The sequence below is a fragment of the Maylandia zebra genome, linkage group LG7 (genome assembly GCF_041146795.1).
Source record: "Maylandia zebra isolate NMK-2024a linkage group LG7, Mzebra_GT3a, whole genome shotgun sequence".
Lineage (NCBI taxonomy): Eukaryota > Metazoa > Chordata > Actinopteri > Cichliformes > Cichlidae > Maylandia > Maylandia zebra.
The window spans coordinates 10,120,230-10,145,366 of NC_135173.1; the positions used below are offsets into that span (position 1 = coordinate 10,120,230).

The following is a 25,137-nucleotide window of genomic DNA, read 5'->3' on the forward strand; positions in this document are numbered from 1 at the left end:
CACCCCCTCCTCCTCCGTCTCTGCCTGTCTCCGCACTGCTGGCCCGTATCTGTTGTGTGTCACGGGCAGCATCACAGCGGCAGACATTTGGAGAGAAAAACACCGACTGCGGATACAAATTGCCCGCTTCATGTTTCGCAAGGACCTAACCGGGGAACACAGAGATTTCCGCGTTATTGCGCGCTGCCGCTGAAGCTCTTTTTTTTTTTGTCTTATTTGCCTTGACACCCCTCCTTATCCTGCCTGTGTGGATGGTTGACTGCAGATTTCATGGTGCTGAGCAGGCTTGTCTGATTGAAGGCTTGCGGCCAGGGGGGCATCTGTGGGGCCGCAGATAGAGAAACCTCTGTCCACTGTCCCGTCCCGTGCACTGTAATTGTGAATGGACTGCGCTCCCTCCGTGATTTTCTGCAATCGCTCTGAGTCATTTGTGGAAGAAGATGGCGGACAGGGCTGAGATGTTTTCCCTATCCACCTTCCATTCTCTCTCGCCTCCTGGATGCAGGTAAGAGCTCGTATGTAAAGTGACAGTGAGGGGTCGATGGAGGATGCGCTGGGCTGATATGAAAAGGCGCCGTGCATGTCGGTCTGTGCTGCTTTGATGACTGCAGTAAAAACGCACATCCCCAGCCTAGGTTGTAATAGATACTGTGAATAACCTGCTCGGCCTTCTGCTGCCTCACTGCGCGCATGTAGGTGCTGCAGCTGAACATTGCTGGTTGTTTATGTTTTTGGGAGAGACGACTTGGTGAAGAGGGAATAAAAGACTCGCGTTTTAGAAATTTCTGAAAATTGCAAAGAATGGCAAATTGTAAAACATATTGCATATGACTGATCTCTAGCTGTGGCGACAGTCACCCGCTTTGCGCAATCTCTGTGTGAGGCCCACGCCCTGTTGAGTCCAACCCAGGCAAGGGCACGTTGCTGAACAATGATTTACGGAAGTCCTACTGATATTGATGTTGTGTCAAACGCCTCTAATGTGACCTCTGCGACAATCAGTATGACAAATCAGCCCCGGTTTCTTCTTGTAGAAGCATATTTGTGGGTGGGTTACTCTTGCAGAGGCAACTTATTTCACACGTAGCGTTAAATCAGTGCTCTCTACAAGGGTGTTGTTGTTTAAAATATACAGTTTAGCTTGTTATAGTGTAATTGGCGGTAAGATGAGAAACACAGAGACATCTTGTAGTAAATTTAATGAACTGTGTGAAGAGAGTGCAGTAAACCTACTTTTGATGCTGGATGTGTATTGGTAACAATGTAACATAACAAATAATAATAATGTGTTTTAACAATGTGATCAGCATAAACAGACTTGTAAGACATCACTAACAAAGGCCAGAGTTAAGTAAACCAATTGGTACCTTTTCCGAGCTTTAGACAAGAAATTTCTATATATGAAATTTATATATATATATATATTTTAAAAAAATTAAGCTTCTTACTAAATGTAAACATTCTTAAATCATAAAATGTACAATAGATAAAAAATTCATTTTGATTTTCTCCTAATTTACATAATTTGTACAGCCTGTCATGGTCCTGGATGTATTTCTTTAGTGCTATCATCAAAGAAGTTTGCAGGAATGAAAGTGTCCGGTTCACAGTCCTTTGACTTCTTGATAAGTTGCAATAATGGGGGCGTCAAGGTTGTAGTTTTTCTTAGAGTGGAGACATATTTGCAATTTCAGCTATTGCAAAAAGTGCACAGCTCTAATCTGTATAGTCAATCATTTTACATCTTTAAATTCCTGTATTCCTGCAGCATAATTTAACACAAGACTTTGGATTTGTTGATAATAGACCCCACTGGCTCTTACAGCTGATTATTTGAATTCTAACCTCATAGTTCATAAATTCATCAACAGTAAATCCTATATATTGATGTATGTACACTTCCAAAGGCCAAAGTTCTTATACTACTTGGATTATCTTTTTCCTGGAATGGTTACAAATACAAATCTGGGTGTATTTCTACTTTTCATATGATTTTCATATGTTATGATATATAACCTTCAGTGGCTGCTGTAAGGCTTTACTCTGTGTCACCAAACATAGCAGGAATAATAAAGAAAACACTGTTATTTCTAACTGGGTTGCACGACTACAACATACAGCTACTATAAAATACTAGCCCAGAGTAGCAGAGAGAAACTGGATAAACTACAACACTAAAAAGACTTTATCTGGCGTGTTTATCAGGATAACATAAGCCCTGTGCTCTAATGTGCATGAAGTAAACACATTTCATTTCAACGTGCCTGCTTCTGCCTCCAACATGGCTCATATCCTACAGAGGCAATCAGATTAACAAACCAGTCCTGGTAGATTTTTTATCCACAGCATGTAGTCATGTGGGATTTCAACTGCACTGCTGGATCATGTCAAATCAATAGACCAGATCGTTTGCATGACTACCGGTGACCTGTTCAGCTCACTCAGCCAAGCTCTGACCATGGTATTAATGTTTTAAATTCACAGCACTACAGCCAAATCTAACGAATCTTAATTATATTAGAGGAATCATGTGAGGAGTAGTTTATTGCATTACTCCTTTGTGGAGGCTAATTGGTTTGTTTCTGTTGTTTTCAGGTAGTTTTTTTATACATTCGAGAGGGAACAAGTGGTTTGTGTTTATTTTTGGTTGGCTCTTCACTTTTTGATTATGAAATATCAGTAAGTAGGGATGTAGAAAGAGTCTTTCTGTAAATGTCTGTGCGTTTGATTGTGTCACAGCTTTTGTGTATGTGTGTGTGTGTGTTGTCTCTTTCTCTGTGCATCTGTGTGTGACAGATTCATGAGTGAAGCCACCAGTTGTGTGATGGTGTGGTCTGGTAATCTGCCTTACATAACCCTAACACTGTTTCCAGTAGGCAACAAAATCCACGAGAGGCAGCACCTCTCTCCCTGGAGCACCAGAAAATTTTTACAGGTTACAATTTCCCCTTTGCGGATGGAAAACGTCCTCAGCTGGAAATCTAAACTTTAAAAGAAGCATATGAATATGGTTCAGTGAGCAATTGATGGGAGATTTTAATTAATTTCTGCTAATAAGAGAAAACATGGTAGCACTTTCTTCCAGGCACAGAGAGCTTTATACCTTATATATACCTTATATAAAAGTATAAAGCTCATATATAGGAGTAGAACTTCATGGTGATTAAACTTATCCAAAGCATCATCTTACAGTAATGTACATAGAAGCTGTTCCACTGAGCTGTGCTTTGTTTCTTCATCATAAATATTCCCTGCAGTGGATGAAGGCTGTTTTGGATTATTACAATGCAAAGCCTTGTCCAATGCCGGGAACCCACACCTTGAAGTTCATTGATCACATTTTGCCCAAGGGTTTGGTCGGTCTTTCTTAGACTTGCTGAGGCAGCAGTCGTACTGTGCGCAGTCATTTGTTTGTTTTTAGTTCATGAGCGTGAACTGCTCTGTTTCCAGTTGTGCTACCTTTTTAAGGATGCCATTTTTAGGCTCCAAATTTATCAAAGGTCCTATTGACTCATTATCTTTTTTGACCTTATTCACATAATACACAAGTAAATCTACACAAAGCGGAGCCTTGGTTATTTGAATGCCATTCTTATTTTTGTTCTTATTTCATCCCTGTATATAACACATTTGCGAATCACAAGTTTGGGAAAATTAATTACATTTGTTTGTCTCTAAATAAAACCTAAAACAACTGTTATTTTTTCATTGCTAATTTTGGGAACAAAGATACAAACAGTGTATTTTTCACGGCCTAGAATTTAACCAGTAATAGAAATAGTGATTTGCTTCAACCTCTAGTTTAATATATAGAAGTTTTATGAACATTTCGTGAACATGATTATTTTATGAAGTATGCAACCCCACCTCTCCACCCCCATGAATCCCATGTTTTCCTGTTAATGTTCTACTTTTGCCTTCCAACTCTTTGAAGTCATTTGGAGAAAAACAGAGGGGGAGGGGGTAATGGTGGGTATGGTTACCATGGCGTAAGAGGCTTAAATCAAATACAAATGCATTTTAGCTTAAGCGTTCCATCCTCACTCTTTTTGCAGATTTTAGCTTCAGTCTCTTTCCCACTGTCTTACATTTTCTGTGCAACTATCACTTGCCATGCCTTCACCTGTCAGTCTTTGCAGCTTGCTATTTTTTTTCATTTAACAGCAACAAAATAATGAGTCATATTTACACATTTTCCTCGCGTCTAATGGCTTCATTAATCCAAATCCAGACCAATCTGCATGAGATCATGTGCTCACAGCAAGATGATGTATCATCAGTGCCTTTGACTCAAACATGGCATGATCTTTGCATTTGGAGCTGAGGAAGACATCACAGAGTCCTTCGTTAGGATAAATGTGTGACTCGTGCGCGTGTGTGCGTGCAAGCTTGAGTATTTGTGTGTGGGGGGGAGGGGCATGCATACATGTGTTTGTCTCTCTAATGGTGGCTGAAAAACCTGGAAAATTATCTTGCTAATGAGTCACTACCAACTACAGCATGTCCTTGGCTTTTAAAGATGATGTCACTGTGAAGCAGGTGTTCATGGTTAAAAGGCAGCTTAATCACGCCACCACTTCAACCCCCGCCACCATTACCACTGCCACCACACCCACATCTGTATCTACTCTAATATTGTTATCAGAGTGTCATCAGACTTCCTCTCAAGCTTCTATTTTTGTCCAATTTCATTCTTGGATTGTGAGCGTATACTGATATATATTTGCATATTTCCTGGCATGTAGCCTACTAAATATTCATTCAGTGTGATTAGGGTTATTTAAAAATAACTAAATACCATCTGATAGTAAAGGGTAAGTGAATTGTCAAAACACTACCACCCCATTTCATCCATTAACGAAGATATTCATGCAGCAGATATATTGATGGGCGTATCCGGAAGATTTGGGGGTTCAGTGTTTTGGCCAAGGAGACACGGCCTCCCCGTAATCTAAATTAGGACTGCCCCCAAACATTTACATCCGTAATACATTTTCAGAAAAGCTTTATTGCATGTTTGAAAGAGTGTGGAGGCTAATTCTAAAATAAATTACAGAAGTATTAAAAGTCGAAGTCAGTCTGATAACCATGCAATCTTTCATTTTTCACAAGACAAAGGAAGCTTTGAATGTGTGGATGTGGAGACATTAAATACAAAGATGACAGTTCGCAGCTTTGAGAAATTCTGTTCTGGACATGACGGTGTCAGAGATGATGGAAAATAACTGTTAGAACAAATGCGGGCTGGAGCAATTAACTGAACTGAAGCTAAATCTCACGACACAGAGACGAGATGGGAGGAAAACCTTTATGTGGCAGTCAATCTGGGTGTGCCATTGCAGCAGCATGACCAGCGTCGGCAATGGTAATTTTTTGCTGACTTGAGTTTTGGGAGGTAGGATTCTCATCTTGCTCTGAATGTCACAATGTTGAATATCTGGGGATGGATCAGATGTTGGAGACTGGTATTGTATATAGATGATTCTTGCTATGTAGCCCTGAAGCCTCAGCTTGAAGTCCTAACTATTAAGACAAACAACCGACATCAAGCGTAGTAATCGATAAACCACGCAATGTGACAGACACTGCCCGCTCGCTAAGACACTGTAAGCAGTAGTGTCAGCACTGCAGTGGTATGGCTCAGCTTACAATCTCATATGTATCCTCAAAATATAAAGCTATTTAATACAAAATGCTTTAGAAAAAGACAAAATTGTGTCTGTGTTTGGTCTTTTCTTCATCTGAGTGGAGGAGACATGAGGTCACATTTTACTGTGCAAACTGATAAGCACACCAAGAAAATGGCACCGGGTAACATAGTGGATTAGGTAGCAGCAGAGGAGACAAGGAATAAGAGACTGTGAAATCTATTACAGAGATGTGTCCTGAGACAATGGAAGAAAATGAACATTTGTGGTGCTTGGCATTAAAATGTTTTTAAAATCTGTATTTATATATGCTTGTGAAAGCAAAGCAAAGATTTTAATTTCTCTTCGTCTTTTTCTTCCTTTGTATTCACCGTTTCTTCGTTGATACAGCGTTTTCATCTTACTCCTTGTCTGCCTTAGCATCTTATATCATTGGTTCATCTGTTGTGTCCATCAGTTTCACTAAAATGTCACCTAAAAATCAAACATGGGACTTTCTCCTTGTATGCTGGTGGTGACTTGCTTGCATACAGCTTCACAGATGCTGTGTGTTTCTTTTCCCATTGTGAATTCCACACCCACAAACACCTACGCTTGCAAACACAGGTTCCCTGGAGAGCTCATTAATGAGCTCCTTTCTGACGTTTGGTTGCTTATAGTACTTATTGTACATATAGTACTTATTTTTCTATTTTTGTTTAACCTTTATTTATACAGGTAATCCCACTGAGACTCAGTGTCTCTCTAACCCTAACCCTACCTGTTTCAGACAAGTAGAATTAATAGATTTTGTAATAGAATTACAAAATCAAAAGAATAAAATAGCAAAAACTGTCTAATGTTGAAACAATAGACACTTTTATTTGATGAGGACAGATGATGACAGTCATGTCACAACAACAGATCAGTCTGACTGATACTGTGATGAAAATGTATAATTTTGTGCAAAATGAGCTTTTGCCTCACAAGTTCAGTCCAGTTGTTACATTTCAGTTTCACAAATTTTAGCCTAAATAAAAGTAGTTTTTCCCACACAGACACGTGTGTTCTGTAAATGACAGCATTATCACGATACTAATTCATTTCACTCAAAAATGAAAAGTGATGATAGATACACTGTGCAGCATGACAAGTGGCAACACTGTTGATTTATTAATTGCTCTTTTACGTTTTGTGGAAGATGAGTGTGTTCCCTAGCCTACAGATAAATGCCCACCCCCAATCAAAGTCTCATCCTTGCACAAAATCTAAGTCTGACTTGTATAGCAACATTTTTTCTGACAATTTTATCAAACAATAGTCCAATATGCTTGCTTGCAATAGTTCTAGAGAAAATGTAAGATGTAAACAAGGTTTTTGAGCAGATACAAAGTTAACATCAGATTTATGTTCAGCTCAGATCTCACTATTGACATTTAGACAACTATAGCAAAACCAACTCGGCTGTTGGTCCAGCCATACTAGATTGAATATTACTCTCTGAGGAGCACGTCTCCGAAGGTCCGCAGGGGTTGGCCATTAGGAGAGGGCTGGTAAGTGGGGGTCATACTGACAGAGCAGTACTGGCATCCATTTTGGTTCTGCTGGAGGTGCAGACAGGAGATTCGATTGCTCATATTAGCAGTAAAAAGTTGAAAAATAAACAAAAACATTGGACATTCTTACAGGCATGAGTGGGCATGCTTTCATTTGCTTTTCATTTACTTGAATTACGTAAGCAGGAGGAGGCAGCACTAATAAAAAAGCGCAGGGTTGGCAAATTGTTGCACTCTGAAGAGAGAGTGTTTGTCTGTTCAAGTTTCCTGCCTATCCATACTAATTTTATTGGGCTCCATGACACTGCATGATGTAATTCACACCTGGTTTGGGGTTTGAGGTTTCTAAACTGGCCTGGCAGCTCTGTGAGCACCAGCCAGTGTTTATCAGGAATCTGCATGCAAAAAGATGGTTTTTGTGTCCCTAATTTATTTTAGAGAAAAACAAAGTCTGAACAAAATGTTGAAAAGCGCAGACCCTTGGACACCAATCTGCCAGTAGGTCTCAGAGGTGGCAGGAGTCCAGCAGATGATGCTGACTACTGGTACAAGCTACTGTCTATTCTCTGAAAGAGAGCACACTACTCAGCTGTTCTCATCTGAACCACAAATCAAACCGCTGCTTAGCTGTCTGTATAACAAAATTAGTTCAGTGCCGCTAAAGCGCAGTAGCAATGTAAAGTAATGTAGCTGAGGCGGGATATAGCACAAATGTTTATGTTATCAAAGTTGTACCTAGACAAGAAGAAACAAAAGATTTTGCTACTCAGCAGGTTTTGAGTAATCATGTTGTCCATGAGAGGGGTCCGTCTTCCAGCTGAGATGGAAAGATTGGGATAGTCCGAGAATGCGGTCAAAAAAAATCTCATTCGATTAATCTCTGCTCAAACAAGATCAGATCACCTGGTTAGTGATTACGATACCACCAACCTCCAGAATTCAAAATTACCTTCTACAATGAACAAATTATAGAACAGCCTCACACATGTTTGTACTGTTAAAATATAATATTGTGGTTTGGGTTTGACCCACGTTAACAGTGTCACATCTGAAGACTCCACTGAGGCTTCGGGTTTCATAGGGTAGGTAGAAATACAGACATTTTGCAGTGGCGGTTGAGGACTGCTGGGGATCAAATTTTCTACCTGTCTCTAATTGACATACATCTGGAATACATCTGGAGTTTATGTCTCTATGCATTGGAGAGTTTTTTGGGTTTCACTTGATTTTTAGAAGGTGAATTTTAATCAACTCCAACACTGATGCTTTGCAAAGAACATAAATGCCTGGAATTGCACTGAAAATCTAAATCCCACGTATGGACCATATGTAATCAATGGAAACCAGATGACCAACTGCCACCTTTGCTCTCGTAGGCTATATCAGCTTTAAGTCTTCCATAGGAGATTTTTACAACTAAATGTGTTCTGACAAAGTGACTGATGAAGGATGTGGCAGTGTAAAGCGTGTACTCACTGCAAGCCTGAGTGTTACAGCAGACTAAGTCCACCCACAGGTTGGCAGAGCTGGTGTCAAACAGCACCTCAAAGGACTTTGGGGGGTGTGCCAATGTTGATGTCTCCATAGTAGGTAGTCTAGGCAACATAATAATTGACAGTAGAACAGAATATAGCAAGTTAGCTAGTTACTGCTCGACGGTTGTGTGTCGTGCATAAGAATTGATTTCCTTACATCAGCGTAGTTATTGATGCACATATCTTGGTAAGGCAGCTCATCCCCCCCCCCCCCTCGAGAGGAGCCCTAAGTTGATAGAAGGCAAAAGCAACATCTTCTATCACTGGCGTTGAAGCTCTTTGAGTTACAGCTATGGGTTCTTTTTTTCCAGATAAAATGATAGCAGTTTCCTTACTTAACCGTTCCTTCGGCAAGCACCACCCACCCCACTACAACAACAAGACACTTGTGATCCCTCCGTGGTACACAACGTTTCTTAATGGCTACAACTCACTTTGGAGCTGTACTGGTGCATTACCACACCAGTGTAATTGTCAAAAATTAAGCCATGTCAGTTCAGATAGGGTCACCTACTTAAAACAAACTTTATGCATAACTTCAGCATGTAATAGGTCTTCAGTACACACCACTTTTTGTAATAACATTTTAGAAACAAAGTCAAAAGCTTTATTATGAAGCACATTATAAATTTGTTTGGGATATCTTACTGGACACATGGAATTTCTGCACTTTCAGCAAAATGCTTTCTCTAATTGTTTTCAGATTATGCTTTTGCTTGTTCAGCATCATATCAAGTGAAAAAAATATGCTCTTGCTCATGTCGCGTCTCTAAAAAACAAAACGACAGAATGAAACCTATGATTATTAATTTATTTCAAGCATTTTGCTAATAGGAGCTCTCTGTACTGTTGGGACTCTTCAAGGACCACTTTAGTACCATTTTATCTGATTAAATTTACATATCAGCACCATGGTTACACTATTTGTGAAGCTGTAGTTTTCCAATAATGAAAAATAAATATATTATGTCTGAACCTCTGTATCAACAGTACTTTAAACAGCTTTACCAAAAGCTTTTGTCATTCACCTTATCCTAATTATGATAGTAATATTTGTCTACCATAATAAAAATATGTTAAGAAAACTCATTTAGGATAATCGTATTTCACTACAAACTGATTTTTCTAACATTTAGCCCATCGTTCAAATTCCTCTCCTGTTAAAAAACCCAATAACCCTTTTTAAGTCATTACACATTCAAGCTGGCAAGCAGTAAGGGGAAGCCCTGATTGCATTAACTTTTTCATGACCCCTTTTGTATTACTGTGCATCAGCCTGTCCTCTTTCAGAACCACAGACCCAATGACATTGTGTACTTTGGACCCCTATATGATTATATGATGTAAGCTCGCATTCATACGTAATATGTAGAGCGTCCTTATCTTTGCAGGAAAGCTGCAATGCAGCATTTCCTTCAACACACTGCAAGCCAGCTGCTGTAGAACTGGAAACCTGCTGTAACTAATAGAGTAAAGACGGCATAGGGTCTGCTCAAGAAAACTTGGAAAGCCATGACTCATTACAGAGATACACTTCCCTGCTGTAAATGAAAGTTTAGAAATCTTGGTGTAAGAGATAGCAGCGAGTAACGCTTCTGAGTCTTTCTGAGGCATTCAAAGCTCACATTTTTTACAATCATTCCCAGCTAACAGAATTTAAAATATTGACACTGAATTTGGGTGTTTTAGGTGCTGCCACTGTCACTCACTTGATTCAGTGAATGCGCCAGACCTTGTTAGTATGAGATATTATATAATTAGAGATGATAGCGGGTGTTTGTGTGGTTGCTTTTGTTCAGCATATGAGCTTGAGATGCAGACAGAGCCTGACAGCCTATGAGTTAGAGCAGGTTTCCCCTTGATCAGTGTGTGAGCATGAATCAAAAAGAAATTCCCTTTTGGACCGTTCACTGATGGAAAAGACATATTGCAGGTATCAGTATTCTTTTTCAGAATTTGCAGTGAATATACCCTCTCTTGTGTATTCCCAGGCCAGCCCACGACATCAGCCTGGAGGAGTTTGATGATGAAGATCTCTCTGAAATCACAGATGACTGTGGGATTGGACTCAACTATGATTCTGACCCATATGAGAAGGTGAGATTCTTTTGTTTTCTCTTTTTTAATAGTGTGTTCTATTTTCTCTGAAGACATTTAAGGATATGTTTCATTTGCTGTGCTTCGTGACACAGAAATAATTCTTTAGATTGCCACATGTGGCTAGAATAAACATGTTTACAGTCTGTTAAAAAAGACGTTTTTGGTCATCAGTGTTAGTGGTGTTGATGCCTTTTGGAGCATTTTTACATTTATTTTTATTATCTGCTAAATAAAATGTTTGTAGTGTCATAAAGGACATCAAACAGGTATTTTACTAGTCACTTGGAAATAATTAACTGTTATTTCCATGCGTGTCAATGACTGGTTCACGGTCAATGAATCATGCTAACAAAACAGCATTAACTGATAACTTCACCCTATTCTCTAAATATGGTCATGTTAGCTTACAAAGCCAATAAACAGTGAGCGATATCACTGTTGATATATCCACTTTTGCATATACAAGTTAAGCAGAGCAAGTCTTATCCCTTTTTTCAAATGGCCATTTTAGGACATTCAAGGAAAGTTATGTGCATGTACATATGTGCTAGATCTGCAAAATAATTAATGTAATAAATATTACATGAAGAGACAATTAGAGACTGTTTATCCTAGTTGATTAATGCTAACATGAAGCTGAGAGCAGCAGAAAAATGACATGACAAAAATATAATTTTATGAGAATCAAGGGTGGAAACTTCGTTTGTATAGGGATTAAATGTTCAGAACAGCTTATTTGGATCTGTTATTTAAGCATCTCTATACCTTCAGAATTGTATGTAAAGGAAGCCTTCCTCACCAGAATTGCAGTCATTACAGTAATGCCCATATGCCTTAGATAGCTATATTACACAAGGAAGAAAATGATAGCTCCAACAGCTTTGTTTCACTAGAAGAGTGAGTCACTCTCTACATTCTGCACTTATCGTCAAACAAATTGCATACATACTCGTTCTGAACTACTTTCATCATATAATAGAAATTCAAAGCAGGGGTTCCCATAAGGATCACATTCAAGCGACTGTGCTGAAGTATAAGCAAATAATTGAGTCATTAGCTGTATCATCCGACATGTCAGAACGGCTTAGGCTTTAATTACACCATTTCTAAGAACTAATCTTATACCACCAGCCTCTATATTTTCCTCTGTCCATCCTGTGGGATATAAATGTTTTATGCTGGTGGCGTTGAGCCATGGCTGCAGCAGAGGGTGGGTGACCCAGTGCAGTTTGCTGCTATGCAGAGACAACCTCCTTTCCTCTGTCTTTTCCTCCCTCCCAAGTGTCTTTCCCTCCCTCCCTACGCAGTGTTGCTTAGAGACGGAGCTCACATTCTCTCCTCATTCTCTGCCCCTTTTCCCCTTAAAGCCTCCCTCTCTGTATTTTCTTTCTTCCCTGCCGAGGTGCCTGGGAATGAGGATTTAGCTCCGGGATGGTTGGTTTTGAGGGTTAAGCTCCTGGCATAAATCTGTGCTAGATTTTGCTCTTTCTACTTTAATCCACCAACAAAACACATTATGTGAAGAGTTGGCAAAGCTGTTCTGTAAGAGAGGTGTCTTTGCATAACATCTAAGAAGACCTCCAGAGAAGGAGACTTCAGAGAGTGGATTTTACTCAAAGATGTCATAGATACACACACGCACGCGCATTCACACATGCACACACAAAGGTTTGTTTACTTGGTGCCACTCACTTCCAGGTCTTTACCTGGCAGTCTTTACTGTAAGGTAAAGACCCTACAGTATTCGGGAGAAAACCTCAACAGCCAAGCAATCCCATATGAAAAAGCACTTTGCAACATGACAAAAAACCCCTTAATTTTAACAGGAGGAAACCTCTATCAGAATTCTTTAACAGGGAGCCAATGAAGATAAGCCAGTATGGGAAAAATGTGATGTTGCTTTCTTGTCCCTGCTGCTGCTCTCACTGCAGCATTTTAAATTAACTGGAAGCTCTTTAGGTTAACTTTTAGGACAATCCAATAATGATCAATTTAGTAGTCCAGCATAAAAGGGATGAAATCCATAAACTAGTTTTGAATTTCAATTTTAGAAATGTTGGAAATTATAAAGAGAAAGCAGTCCTACATAACGTTTTATATGGGCATTGAAGGACATATCCTGGTTAAAAATGACTCCCAAGTTCCTCACAATGTTACTTTAGGCCAAGGTAATGCCATCCAGAGTAAGTATCTGGTTAGACACAATGCTGATTGTCCTGATTTTTAGGGCCAAATATAATAAGTTCAGTTTTATTTAAATTTAGGAGAAGAAAATTACAGGACATCCAGGCCTTTATTTCTTTTCTATAGTTTAAGCAACTAATTTATGTCATCTGGCTCTCATTGTTAAATATAACTGGGTAACATCTGTATGCAGTATTTTCTAGTAATATTAGATAATAAAGCAAGCATAATGAAAAAGGTATTGATCCCAGTACAGAACCCTGTGGAACCCCATGGCTAACTTTCATGTGTGAAGAACACTCCCCATTTCCATGAACAAATTGGAATCTATGAGATAGATGCAATCCAAACCATTGCAGTGCATTTCCTTTAATACCAACAGTGTGTTCTAGTCCCTGTATTAAAATATTAGATATGACCACAAGTACTGAATCCTACACTGAGGTCTAACAGGACATGTATGGAGATGTGTTCACTGTCAGAAGCCATGAGAAGATCATTTATAACCTTCTCTAGTGCTGCTTCTGTGCTATGGTGAGCCCTAAATCCAAGGTGAAACTCTTCATTCTTCTGTAGATGATCACGACTTAGTAGTTTTGAAGCTACTGTACTTACTGATATGTCATTCATGAAGTCATTACTAGATAAACCCAAAGAAGTTGATTCTATTCATCTGGACGTAGCGTTTTTAGTGGGAAAAACATTTCGTCTGCTACACGTCAGGACAATATGCAATAATGATTAAAACTGCTCATTTACAGTTTAAGAAAAGACAATTGAGTATAATAATAAACAAATAAATAAAATAGAGGTGGTTATTTTATCTACATTAATGTTAAAATCTCCTATATTAACAATTTTTTTTGATCTGTGCACTAAATCAGATAAAAAGTCTGAGAAATCTGATACAGACTCTGAATAAGGGCCAGGTGGATGATAGATAACAGCTAAAATTGATCTTTTTTTGCGTGTTTTCCAAAGCAGTGCTAATAGTTTTCAAATGAATAATAAGTGTCTGGGTCTTTGGTTTATTGTTAGGCTACAACAAAGTCTGCTGCCATTCCTCCACCTCGGCCTGTGCTTTGAGGATTCTGACAGTATGACTTTTGGTTGTGCTGACTCATTTAAATTAACGTATTCATCCTGGTGTAATCAGGTTTTCGGAAGGTGGTGTAGGTATTTAATAATTTACTACCATGAACTTAGAAGAGAGAGAGACCTAATGTTTAACAGTTCACACATTTTACATTTGGTACAGTTGAAACAATATTTTGTTTTCTTTGTAATTTTTTCAGCATTAAAATATTTTCAGCTGGTATTTTGTTTATTGAGGTCATGATGAGGTCATGACATTCTGTTGGAATAATAATTATAGTCTCTGTTAAGTTAAGCTGCTGAGTGTGTGGGTCGATTGTAAGTACGTGATAATTACATTTGGGAGTATACCTAAAAATGGTTTGGATCTTGAGGACATCAGATGCAAAACAGCAGAAGCCCTGACTGCTCAGTTCACAAACAAGAAAGCACAGGCCAGAGACAGTGTCGGTCCTCGTTATGTTACATCACTGCCCAAAGGAAGTAATCTTGCTGACATAGGATAGATTGGACACACACCCAGTTGCCCTTTGAGTGTTTGTGTATGTGTAGATAACAAAGAAAGAAGGGCAAGAGAGAGAATTTCATGCACATCGTGCTTCACATGGTGTTTGATTCTGCCTGCATCAGTAGGGTGTATGACAGTTTGGCAGCTCCTCATCAGCAGAAACATCAGTCTCTTCCTCATGCACCACACTGTGCTGATGAAGAAAGAAGCTTTTGGTTTTGATGTCAGCACGATTTGCTCATATTGGGCAGCACGTCTTTGATGTTTAGGACGAACAGCCAATCTGAACAGTGAGATTATCCTGCGGCCCCAATCCCCCACTCTGATTAATTCTAATTTGCTATGGTGTTCAAGTCTTAATCTGCAGAACACTTTGAGTTTGTGGTAGGCACACACACACACGTGACCAAATCAACGAGACACATGTGATTTCTGATCGAGGAAGCAGTTATTCGCAACCAGATGTCAAAATTCTACAGCGCTTTTGGCCCTAGTTGTCTGTTTCCACAATCTTTAATGTCACTATTGGTTCACTTTGATGGTATTCTTTCAAGCTTTCAAACAAGAGCGACCACAATCCCAAGCCTTTTATTTGTGTATCACCCAAACAAACACACAACTCTTTTCTGCCTCGCGTTGTTCCTGACTCTTGACTTTCTGTCCTTCTAATAGCATCTCTGCCTCTCCAGAGCCCCTGATTGAATGGCATGAGCACATGCATAATTCAGTATGTGACAGAGCAGGGGTGCCTGTGTCTCAGCTGTGATGCAACTCTGATTTTAAAATGTGGAAATATAAATGATACACTGAAAGATGGAGTCCATCATGTGTCATACACTTTTACATGCACCCACATACAGACAGATAAAATTAGATAGACAGACAGACAGCCTGTACATACTTATAGTTATAGCATATTCATTGCATACCTTCATACCGTGTACATTGTAACATACCCATAATAGACCCATATTTTGTACCCTTATACCTATAACAGATCCATTTCTGTAATATATCTATATTATGGCTAAAGCACTTTCTGGATGGATGCAAACTGTATTTCGTTGCCTTGTACTTGTGACATGTGCAATGACAATAAAGTTGAATTCTATTCTATTCTATTCTAGATAGGAGAAATGGCTTTTTCTATACTTTTACAGTTGTGCCTGTGGAAAAGAAATGTCTTTTTATACTTTAAAGGAATGTATAGATGAAAAGAGACACTTCTAAATACATAATTCATCCCAAAACCAAATGAAAATTTATTCTGGGCAAAGAATAAAGGTTCAGCATGCCCTAAACATTTAGGGAGCTAGTGTTAATTATCTTAGATTTGTATCAGATACATGCCTTCTATAGGTTGCTGATGACCTCTTAATTTTCCACACCTCTATAATGGCGACTCTATAATGATAACTTACTCTTATAGTTTCTGCTGTCATTAGTCATGATAGTGCACAGCTCCATGAAACCCAAAGCTTCCTTTCACTCCACTGGGGAATTAGTTTAAAATGGAGCTGCCATCTTACTGATCTTCTGATATGCAGCACCAGCAGAATCAGTAGATAGAGTTAGCCATGCTGAACAAGGCTCTCGTCTCTTAATTAGAGATCAAAAAGCTTATTTTCTCCAACTATTTTTTTTGTAACCGCTATGTTTCTTTGGTAACTGCTATGTAAGAACAGAGCTGTTTAACATGACTATGAATGAGGGCATGCTTGCTCAAGTCTGCTGAGTGACAGGGGAGGGACAGTCAAAGGGTGAGTGGGGATGGCCTTGGGAGCTGAAGACCATGGAGATTGAATGCCGCCAACGTACAACTCTTATTTATAGTTTTTCTTTTTTTCTCTACCTGCCTGTCTGTCAGGTGGCCTTGTCTCCTGACAGCAGGAAGTATTTTCCCTGGCAGATGTGACATTTTCACAGCTCACTGATGAATCTGTAGATTTTTACACACTCATGGAGTTATAGGTCACATATCCTCAGTGATGGATAGTAATGGTTCAGTGTTTGCTGCAAACATTTGATTGCATCTTAATAGATCATTCATGCAAAAATGGATATGTTAATTAGATGTTGATATGCAATATCACGTGTACTTGATGGGTATAGACTGAGTGTGCGTTTCAGTCGCTGTGGCACAAAGTGGCTGCATCCAGCATCAGCAGAACTGTAAGCGGTAGATGGATGAGAGAGTGAGCTTTGATTCCTCCATTAAACAGACTGCACTGAGAGGTGGAGAAACTGCTGTGCTGTCCAAAATAAACAAGCAGGCAAATCAATCCTTGGAACTCCATTATAAAATTCAAAGCAGGGGAGAGAAGATTAAAACAAAACAAAACCCCCCCCAAAAAAACACCCACAAATATTTGGTGGAGTGATCATGCTCTTTTTTAAAAACTTGCATGAGTGTTGGTTTTTTTACTCAGTTGTTCTAGTTCCTTAGGGAAATATTTTGTAGAGATGATTGTAGTTGAGCAGCCTCGAGTCCTACTTAAGGCATTTATATTATTTAAAAAATACTTAAAATATGTTAAAATGTACGTTCATACGACAGCCCTTCGAGAATTAGTCTCATAGTTTAGTAGTTAAGCCTGTATTATTACCTTTGCTCCATCAGTACATATTGGAACGTATAGCAAAACACACAAGCAGGCCAATGAATGTGTAGCCTATGAAACCTGAAAGTCATTTACTACATTGGTTTCCGGTAAACTAGCTGAAACCTGAGACGCGTCTGATTGATCCACTTTCATGTCAGCGGCCCCCACCCCTCCTTATCCTTAATCATTGCATTACGTCTCCGCTTTGTTCTTTGAGCAGTTCATCGACTTTACTGGTCTGCTGTTTGACTTTCTGAAAATGTTTTGCATTGTGACTTTGTACAGTTGTGGTCAAATGTTTATCATGTGCCTTAATGTCATTAATTTTAGGCTTTTAGTGATTTATTTGAGCTGTTCCTTTTCCAGGGTGGAATAACTGTGCAGAATATGTCTTTAATGACTTAGAAAAAAGAACTGTGTGAAAAAATTTGAATTTATTTTGGAAAAAAGTATAAAAAGTGTACATACACACCCACTATATGGTTAAATATCTCAGTAGCCATCAATAATCTTCTGGAATGCTGTAGAATCATCTGTTCACACAGGAAAAAGAAATCAAAGAAAATCATTAAAAGCATTTATGCAAAAACTGGTCTGAAGACTCAAAAATAAGATTGAAACATACTGTAAAGCTTATCTGTTGTGCTCCTTTACAGCTCTAGCACATTTATATTCTCTTTGTTTCAAATCACCCCATTAGACAAACCCTTAATCCAGGTCTAAAATAATTATTTTGAGTTCTCATCATTAAAAAAAACAAACTTATATTCTAAAAGGTAAGCCCAACAATGTCAGCTGACATTTCAACTTTGGATTATGAGTGAAGATTTAGCCTTAATTATGGACTTTTTTTTTTTTGCATGCTTTGCAAGCTATAGTTTTTATGTATACAAAACTGTAATAATTCCTTATAAAATGATTTTTCTTTGTTGTATTATTATATTTAAAAAAAATCATAAAATACTCTATAATGTTTTAAAAAAATGCTGTACAAAACATTGTTGAGGGCCACACTTAACTTCTTTGGTTTATGTACAAACACACATTCATGTATTCATGAGTGTGCATGGGAGCTGATCACTGCTGGTGTTGGTATATGTTTAGTTCTCTTTCCTTGATATTGCTCCTCTAATTTTACTGATTTCTCAGACAGGCCTGTTCTCCTCCTTGTTTCTTTTCTGTTGTCAGAACAGCTGATGCTTTAATAATATCGCTGATAATAAAGATGTGGATCACTCTCTCTCTGTGTGTGTCTCAGGACTCCCTTATTCTGGAGAAGAATGACATACACCACCCAGTCTGCTCCTTTCAGGACGACTTTCAAGAGTTTGAGATGATTGATGATGAAGATGAAGATGAAGAGGAGGAAGAGGAAGAGGATGAAGAGGTTGATCCTGATGCACCTCCCTCCCCCTCAGCCTCCCCTCCTCCTTCTCCTACTCTTGGCACCATAAAGAGCAGACCCACCACACTGAACCTAACCACTGCTGTGTCGCAGGTAAGCATACTGAGGCTCTGATTCCAAACACATTACATCAACAAACTGTTTGACATGTGTTTTGAAATAGTTGTTTGCAATTTATCACTAACAATAGTGTTTGTCTCTCTGCCATCTTTAGGATTCACTGAACAACAATAGCAGTCTATCCCCAAAGAAAGGAAGCTGGCAGGACTCTTTGCGCAACCCAGCCTCACAGGGTTAGAACATCATTAGTTATTTATTTGAAAAAAAAAATGCTGTGACTTTATACTGTATGTTTTCTTCTATATTTTTATTTGGCTTTCTATTTCACAAAACAAATATATTCTTTGTATAAGCTTTAAAATGTATAACTAATATTAAATAATAGGCTAATCTATTAATCCTATAGAAAGACCGTCCTACTGGATTTTAATGCTATTTTTGTTTAGTAATTGTTCCACATGATAATTCTATTCAGATACTATTATGAACTGTATAACACACAGGGGATAAAAATCTATTGTACCTCCAGGTCGTCTGTCTCCAACCCACTCATGTCTGGAGGATGGTAGCCATGTGACAGGCCAGTGCCCAGCCTCTCCAATATCCCAGGTCCCAGGATCCCAGAGCAAAGGTACTCCACTAAATCAGACAGGGGAGGGCGGAAACCCCCAGTCTCCTCATAGGCCCCTCCTCTGCGACATGGAGGGCAACAGGCGAGAGAGGCCCGAATACGGTAACAAGAAGGCCAGCTCAGCAAGCTTAGATCATCTCATTGATCACTGCTATTTAGTGCTGTATTGTGATGTGAATTTGACTTCAGTGATGCACAAGAGCAGCAAAAATCTCGTATGCTGATTCTCATGAACCAAATCATATTTTTTTAATACTTAATATATATATATATATATATATATTTATGGTTTTGACAATGAAACTTTTGCTGGACTTGTTCATGCTGCTTTCCATTTTCAGCTCATTGTGGATTTCTTTACATTGACAATCATTGTTTTTTTTTGCTTTATTCTCATCTGCTCTCATTAATTGTAAACTCTTCTCACATGTCAGCTTATTTCATTATGCAGTCTCACCATAATTAACTTCAAAATCACGTACCAGCCTCTAATCTCTGTTTTTTTTTTTCACCTGTCATCATAGGCTCGTTTGGTCAACATAAGTCTCACCCATGTTCTCGTGATGCTACTGATCCAAAGGCTGATCCCTCAGTACAGACAACCAGAGCACCCTCCCTAGATGAGCATTCCCAGTGTTCGGACACAGAGGTGGACCACGATCTCAACAGCGACCACAACCACAAGCACTCAAACCGGCGTGCTACTGATACCTACACCATCACCAGTGAGTCAGGTATGGAGCCAGAGAATGACCTAGATCCAGATGGAACCAGCCGCTGCTTGTCATCCACCGCACCCATTGGAGCTAACGATGGTGCAGATACACCCCTGTCTGACGAGGAGCTGGAGAAGGACTTTGACGTAGAGTTTATGTGTAAGGAGGCCTACGATATGGTTTGTAAGGAGAATCACTCATCATATGTGGAGTTCCCCTCCATTGAACCCTCTGAGCTAGCTTCCTTCTCTAGTTATGTTTCATCTAGCCGCTCAGAAAATATCGACCAGTCCAACAGTTCAGATGCTCAAGAAGCGTCTAATGTGGAGGCAGCAGCTAACGACTCCACCTCTCCATCCTCAGACCCAGGAATAGCAGATATGAACCAACGGGGTTATGTGACTTCAGACCAGGACAAAGACCTCAGCTCTCCAGGCTCTGATTCTGACATTGAAGGGGAGCTGGAAGCAGCATTTGCTTGTGGTGGTCCCGTTGTCTCCAACATGATCTCATCAATCTCAGAGACAGAGCTGGACTTGACCAGTGATGAAAGTAGTAGTGGACGCTCATCTCACCTTACCAACTCCATCGAGGAGGCCAGTTCACCTACGTCAGATCAGGAACTGGATCCAGACACAGAGTTGGAGCAGGACAGTGGAATTGTTGGTCTGAAAACATCTCTACTTCTAGGTCAGCCAGATCCAATCAAAGAAGGCTCTCCTCTACCCTCTCCATCCCCACTACCCTCACCCACAATTGCTACACCATCTCCCATTGATTCACCCATCTTACCCCATGAGGCCTACGATGATGGTCAAGCTCTTACAGGGCTGCAGAATGTGTATGAAGACCTGCCCTGTGAGCACCAAGCTGACCCAGATGAGACTCTTCCTCCAGCTCAATGCAGTGAGGATAGTCTCTCCAGACAGATGGTGCTGCAGATAGAACCAGATCACAGCCTAGAGAGCTTCAAACGCTCCTTCTACCTGCCAGTGGGGCCCAGGCTAATGCCAAGCTCAGATGATTATGATGGAAGTGAAGGAGAGTCTGAATCTGAAAGCGAAGATGACCTGAGTGAGAACTCGGACTCTCCATGGCTGCTTAGCAATTTGGTCAACAGGATGATTTCAGAGGGCTCCTACCCAATCAGCTGTCCTGAGGAGTGTTTCAAGAGGAAAGTGTCTGTGTCTGATACCATCTCACCATCCTCCGACATTGGAGATGGAGATGGCTTCAATGATGAGGACCAAGCTAAGAAAGTTGGAATGAATGGATCACAGGAAAGAGACAAAGAAAGTGAAGAATCAAGAAGTATTGACATGCAGTCTTCAAAAGGAGCAACAGTGATAAATTCTCATCTCTATATGAGCAATCCAACCGCTGATACCATAACCCCACTGATTTTAGAGCGTTGTGCAAACAGCTCTTTGCATACTACTAAAGACTGTGACAAGAACTTTGTAGATAAACCATCTAAGAATGCGATGAGACAAGAAGATGATCCTGAGCCCAATAACGACTTGATGATGTTGGAGGGGAGGAAAGATCTCGACTCACCCAGCCTTAGTGAGAGTGTGATCAGCGACAAAGATGAAGGACGAGAAACGGAGCCCAAGCCAACGAGCCGTTCCTCAGCCTCCCTCGAGCGTATCACAGAAGTCAAACACAGCCTGACACTCGACATACCCAGTGCTCAGACTAACCGATGCTTCAGCCTCACTTATTCCACAGACAATGATGAAGAAGAGGACGATGCAGACTCTTATCCATTCCTAGGTGGCTTAAGGAAGCAGTCCCGTAGAGGTAGCGACTTAGAGCTGGACAGTTCACCACCCATTGATTCCAGCGTGCAGAATCATCCCTTACCTGATCATGACCTCCCACTGTGTGAGAAAGACCTGGCTCTGAGGCAGTCAAATGAAGACGATGGACTGGCCTATGACTCCATGAAGTACACACTAGTGGTGGATGAGAATACTACACTGGAATTGGTCAGCCTTAAAAGGTATGATCTGATAATATGTTTGAAAGCCAGTAAATTGAGTGTTTACTGAGTCTGACACAAAAATCTGTCCTTTAGTTATGAAATTGGAACAATTTTCCTTATTGTGCACCTTATATTAACATGAACTTGCATTACAAATGTTTATTACGCCTTAAATTGGGATTCAACTTGCCTTCTCAGGTGCACGTCTGTTCTGAGTGATGACAGTGAGCTTTCAACTCTTTGCGATGAGGAGCCTTTGGGGACTGCTAACGTGGACTATGGTCATGATGAGGAGGAGGAAGTGAGGCCAGAGCTTCTGAGCTCTTCTGAAGACTCTTCTCCCGAAGCTGACCTCCCTTTCTCCAAGAAATTTCTCAATGTGTTTGTCAACAGCACCTCCCGCTCGTCCAGTAAGTCATAAGCAATTCTGTTCTCTTATTTTAAGAAAGTGTTCATTCTTATCTCTTCCCGAGAGGTAAAAGAGAAGATCGAGACTGCTTTAAAATATTACCCCTAAAAATGAGATGATGCTCCGGTGGGTGTCATCTTACATTAAGGATAAGAAAAGGGGGGAGGTTGGGGGGACAGTTGGCCTGGCTCTGTCCAAAAATCCTGACTCCTTCAGCATTATTTCTAAAATTATCCACTCACAGCCTGCCCTTAGAATGAATAATGTATTAGAGTTCAACTCATCACTGTCAAAATGATATACTAAGATGTGATCTAAATATGGCAGGGTGCCCACACACGACTGATGGGAGGGCTCTACCAGAACATCATCAGGCAGACCTCTTGTCTCAAGATTTATATCTCTAATAAAGGGTGATTTGCATAATAAAAAAGCTCATTAAAACAGCCCCATTTTCATTGCATTTTTGATATAATCCATTACCCTTCATTTAGAGCTCACCTTACAGATTTGCATAATAAATGTTCCTCAACAAACAACAGGTTACAGAAAAAACAACATTTTTTTTTAAATAATCTCAGTCATATCTGTTTCCCATGCAGGCACAGAATCCTTTGGACTTTTCTCTTGTACCATCAATGGAGAAGAGAGGGACCAGACACACAGAGCAGTCTACAGGTAAAACAAACTCAAGCCTGAAATTAGCACCACTGAAGGAACAATGGGCTGGGAGGTCAACCTCCCAATGGGCTGACCTCCCAGCCCATTGTTCCTTCAGTGGTGATAGTTTGAATCATTATGCAAATGTACTGTTTATAAGATTGGGGAAACCAAGCAGTCAGCTGAGACTGAAGAAATCACGTGAGTGACGAAACGTTTCTCCCACTGAAAACGTGTCCAGATGAACAGAAACAACTTTTGGGCAACACTAATTATTTTGGGGAGGAAGACAAAGACATCACATGCGTCTCTTTGCCAACCATAAAGACAACGACAAGAAGAGAAAAGGCAAACAGTGCCTCGGTATTACACAGTACATGTTGTGTACAAATAATTTCACTTTTTTTAACCATAGGTCTCATTCAAAATACCCCATATTTACAACTCTTTGCCTTCCTCTACCCACCCTATTATTTTTCTTTCCCAGCTTTTTCATCAAAGCCTCCCACAGGGAGTCACCTAAAACCCATAAAAGATCAAAATAACTCAGGTTTATAGGAGCAGGAACATCATGTAAGGAAACATCTTTTTACAAAGGCAGTTTCCTTTTTTTTCCTTGACTTCTCTGCTGCCCTCTGCAGGTTCATTCCTAGGCATGCAGATGAGCTGGAGCTGGATGTGGATGATCCCTTATACGTGGAGGAAGAAGAGGACGACTACTGGTACAGAGGCTATAACATGCGGACAGGGGAGAGGGGCATCTTCCCTGCCTTCTATGCTCATGAGGTCATAGGTCAATCCAAAGAGCTGCTGGGTGAGTGCAAGAATACAGCAGCTTATTTCTTTTTTTTTGCTTTTTTATTCGAAACACACAGAACGATCACATTTTCTATGCATATTACACTCCTTAGGAATGAAAAGGAATCCAGCGTGGATTGAAACTTTCAGCGTGCAGTTTTTGGGGTCTGTTGAGGTACCTTATCACCAAGGCAACGGCATTCTCTGTGCTGCTATGCAGAAGGTAAGAAAAGCACATTTACACTTTTACTATTATGGATTGTTTACTATGGGCAGGATACAAATGTGGTTTCTCTCTGTGTTAGATTGCAATATCGAGAAAACGGACGGTACATGTGCGACCTCCCTCTCTATGTGAGCTGGAGATTAGCTTGCAAGGAGTCAAACTGATTATGAGCCTGGAGGATGAATATGAATCCCTTGATGAGGTATAAGACAAATAAACATAAATGACATGATTACTCAGGTAATCGATTGTCCCTCTGCTTTGGGATTATGTTGCACTGCTTCATCAGTGACTGAACTCTACTTTTTTTTCTGTCTCTGTCTATATTTAGTATGACAGATGTAGTCACTTCTTCCAGATGAAGAACATCTCATTCTGTGGATGCCATCCGAGGAACAATTGGTAATCAAACATCCATCTTCTGCCCATCCTGCTACCACCGTACAGTGTAACATCCGACTGATTGCATCACACTGTTTTGTTCTCTCTGCAGCTACTTTGGCTTCATCACTAAGCACCCAATGCTGAACAGATTTGCTTGCCATGTGTTTGTGTCCCAGGAGTCAATGCGACCTGTAGCAGAATGTGTCGGGTATGTCCATTTCCACACCCGCTGAGGGCCGTAGCTACAAAAATAAAAAAAAAGAAAGAAAGGAAAAAAAGAACTCAAAAAGTAAAAAAAAAATAAATCTATTTGTTATGTATTTTAACTAAAAAAACAAATACATTAAAAAAATAAAATTTTATATTACAGTAGAAGCCACGGTGCTTAATTTGACATATTTAAGTAATAAAAATGACTATTCAGCTACTACTTGCACATATCTTTGCTGGAATCTGATCTCAAAGTCTGGATTAAAGTGCATTTTATTACAAATTTCTTTTGCAGAATGCTTGACAGCAATCCAGTTTGGGGTTTTTTTGTTATTTGCACACTAGCCATATGTGTGTGTACCTGTATAAGGTTAAATGGCAGCAGAATTACTCATGTATTATTCAGCCACAATGTGTTTGAATAATTAAAGATGCGCATTAGC

General features: G+C 39.8%; 2 protein-coding genes across 3 annotated transcripts in view; one reads left to right on the forward strand and one right to left on the reverse strand.

Annotated features, from left to right (window-relative positions):
- mapk8ip2 (mitogen-activated protein kinase 8 interacting protein 2) overlaps positions 1-25,137 on the forward strand; it is a 27,781-nt gene continuing 2,644 nt past the window's right edge. Inside the window, exons 1-13 of one of the 2 annotated variants that reach the window (XM_004553329.3) lie at positions 1-505; positions 10,710-10,815; positions 18,467-18,706; positions 18,828-18,906; positions 19,203-19,406; positions 19,829-22,025; positions 22,206-22,417; positions 23,019-23,094; positions 23,718-23,890; positions 23,988-24,097; positions 24,180-24,302; positions 24,432-24,502; positions 24,594-24,692. In XM_004553329.3, coding sequence (XP_004553386.1) covers positions 441-505; positions 10,710-10,815; positions 18,467-18,706; positions 18,828-18,906; positions 19,203-19,406; positions 19,829-22,025; positions 22,206-22,417; positions 23,019-23,094; positions 23,718-23,890; positions 23,988-24,097; positions 24,180-24,302; positions 24,432-24,502; positions 24,594-24,692 — 3,755 coding nt within the window. In that variant the 5' untranslated portion in view covers positions 1-440. The remainder of the gene's footprint in view (positions 506-10,709; positions 10,816-18,466; positions 18,707-18,827; positions 18,907-19,202; positions 19,407-19,828; positions 22,026-22,205; positions 22,418-23,018; positions 23,095-23,717; positions 23,891-23,987; positions 24,098-24,179; positions 24,303-24,431; positions 24,503-24,593; positions 24,693-25,137) is intronic. The other variant, XM_004553330.3, reaches the window with a different exon arrangement.
- On the reverse strand, positions 7,064-8,899 carry LOC143419608 (gastricsin-like). Its single transcript, XM_076887018.1, is given in 9 exon segments — positions 7,064-7,231; positions 7,353-7,578; positions 7,662-7,718; positions 7,919-8,010; positions 8,012-8,113; positions 8,216-8,334; positions 8,660-8,744; positions 8,746-8,778; positions 8,876-8,899. Coding segments are annotated over 9 exon segments (906 nt in total).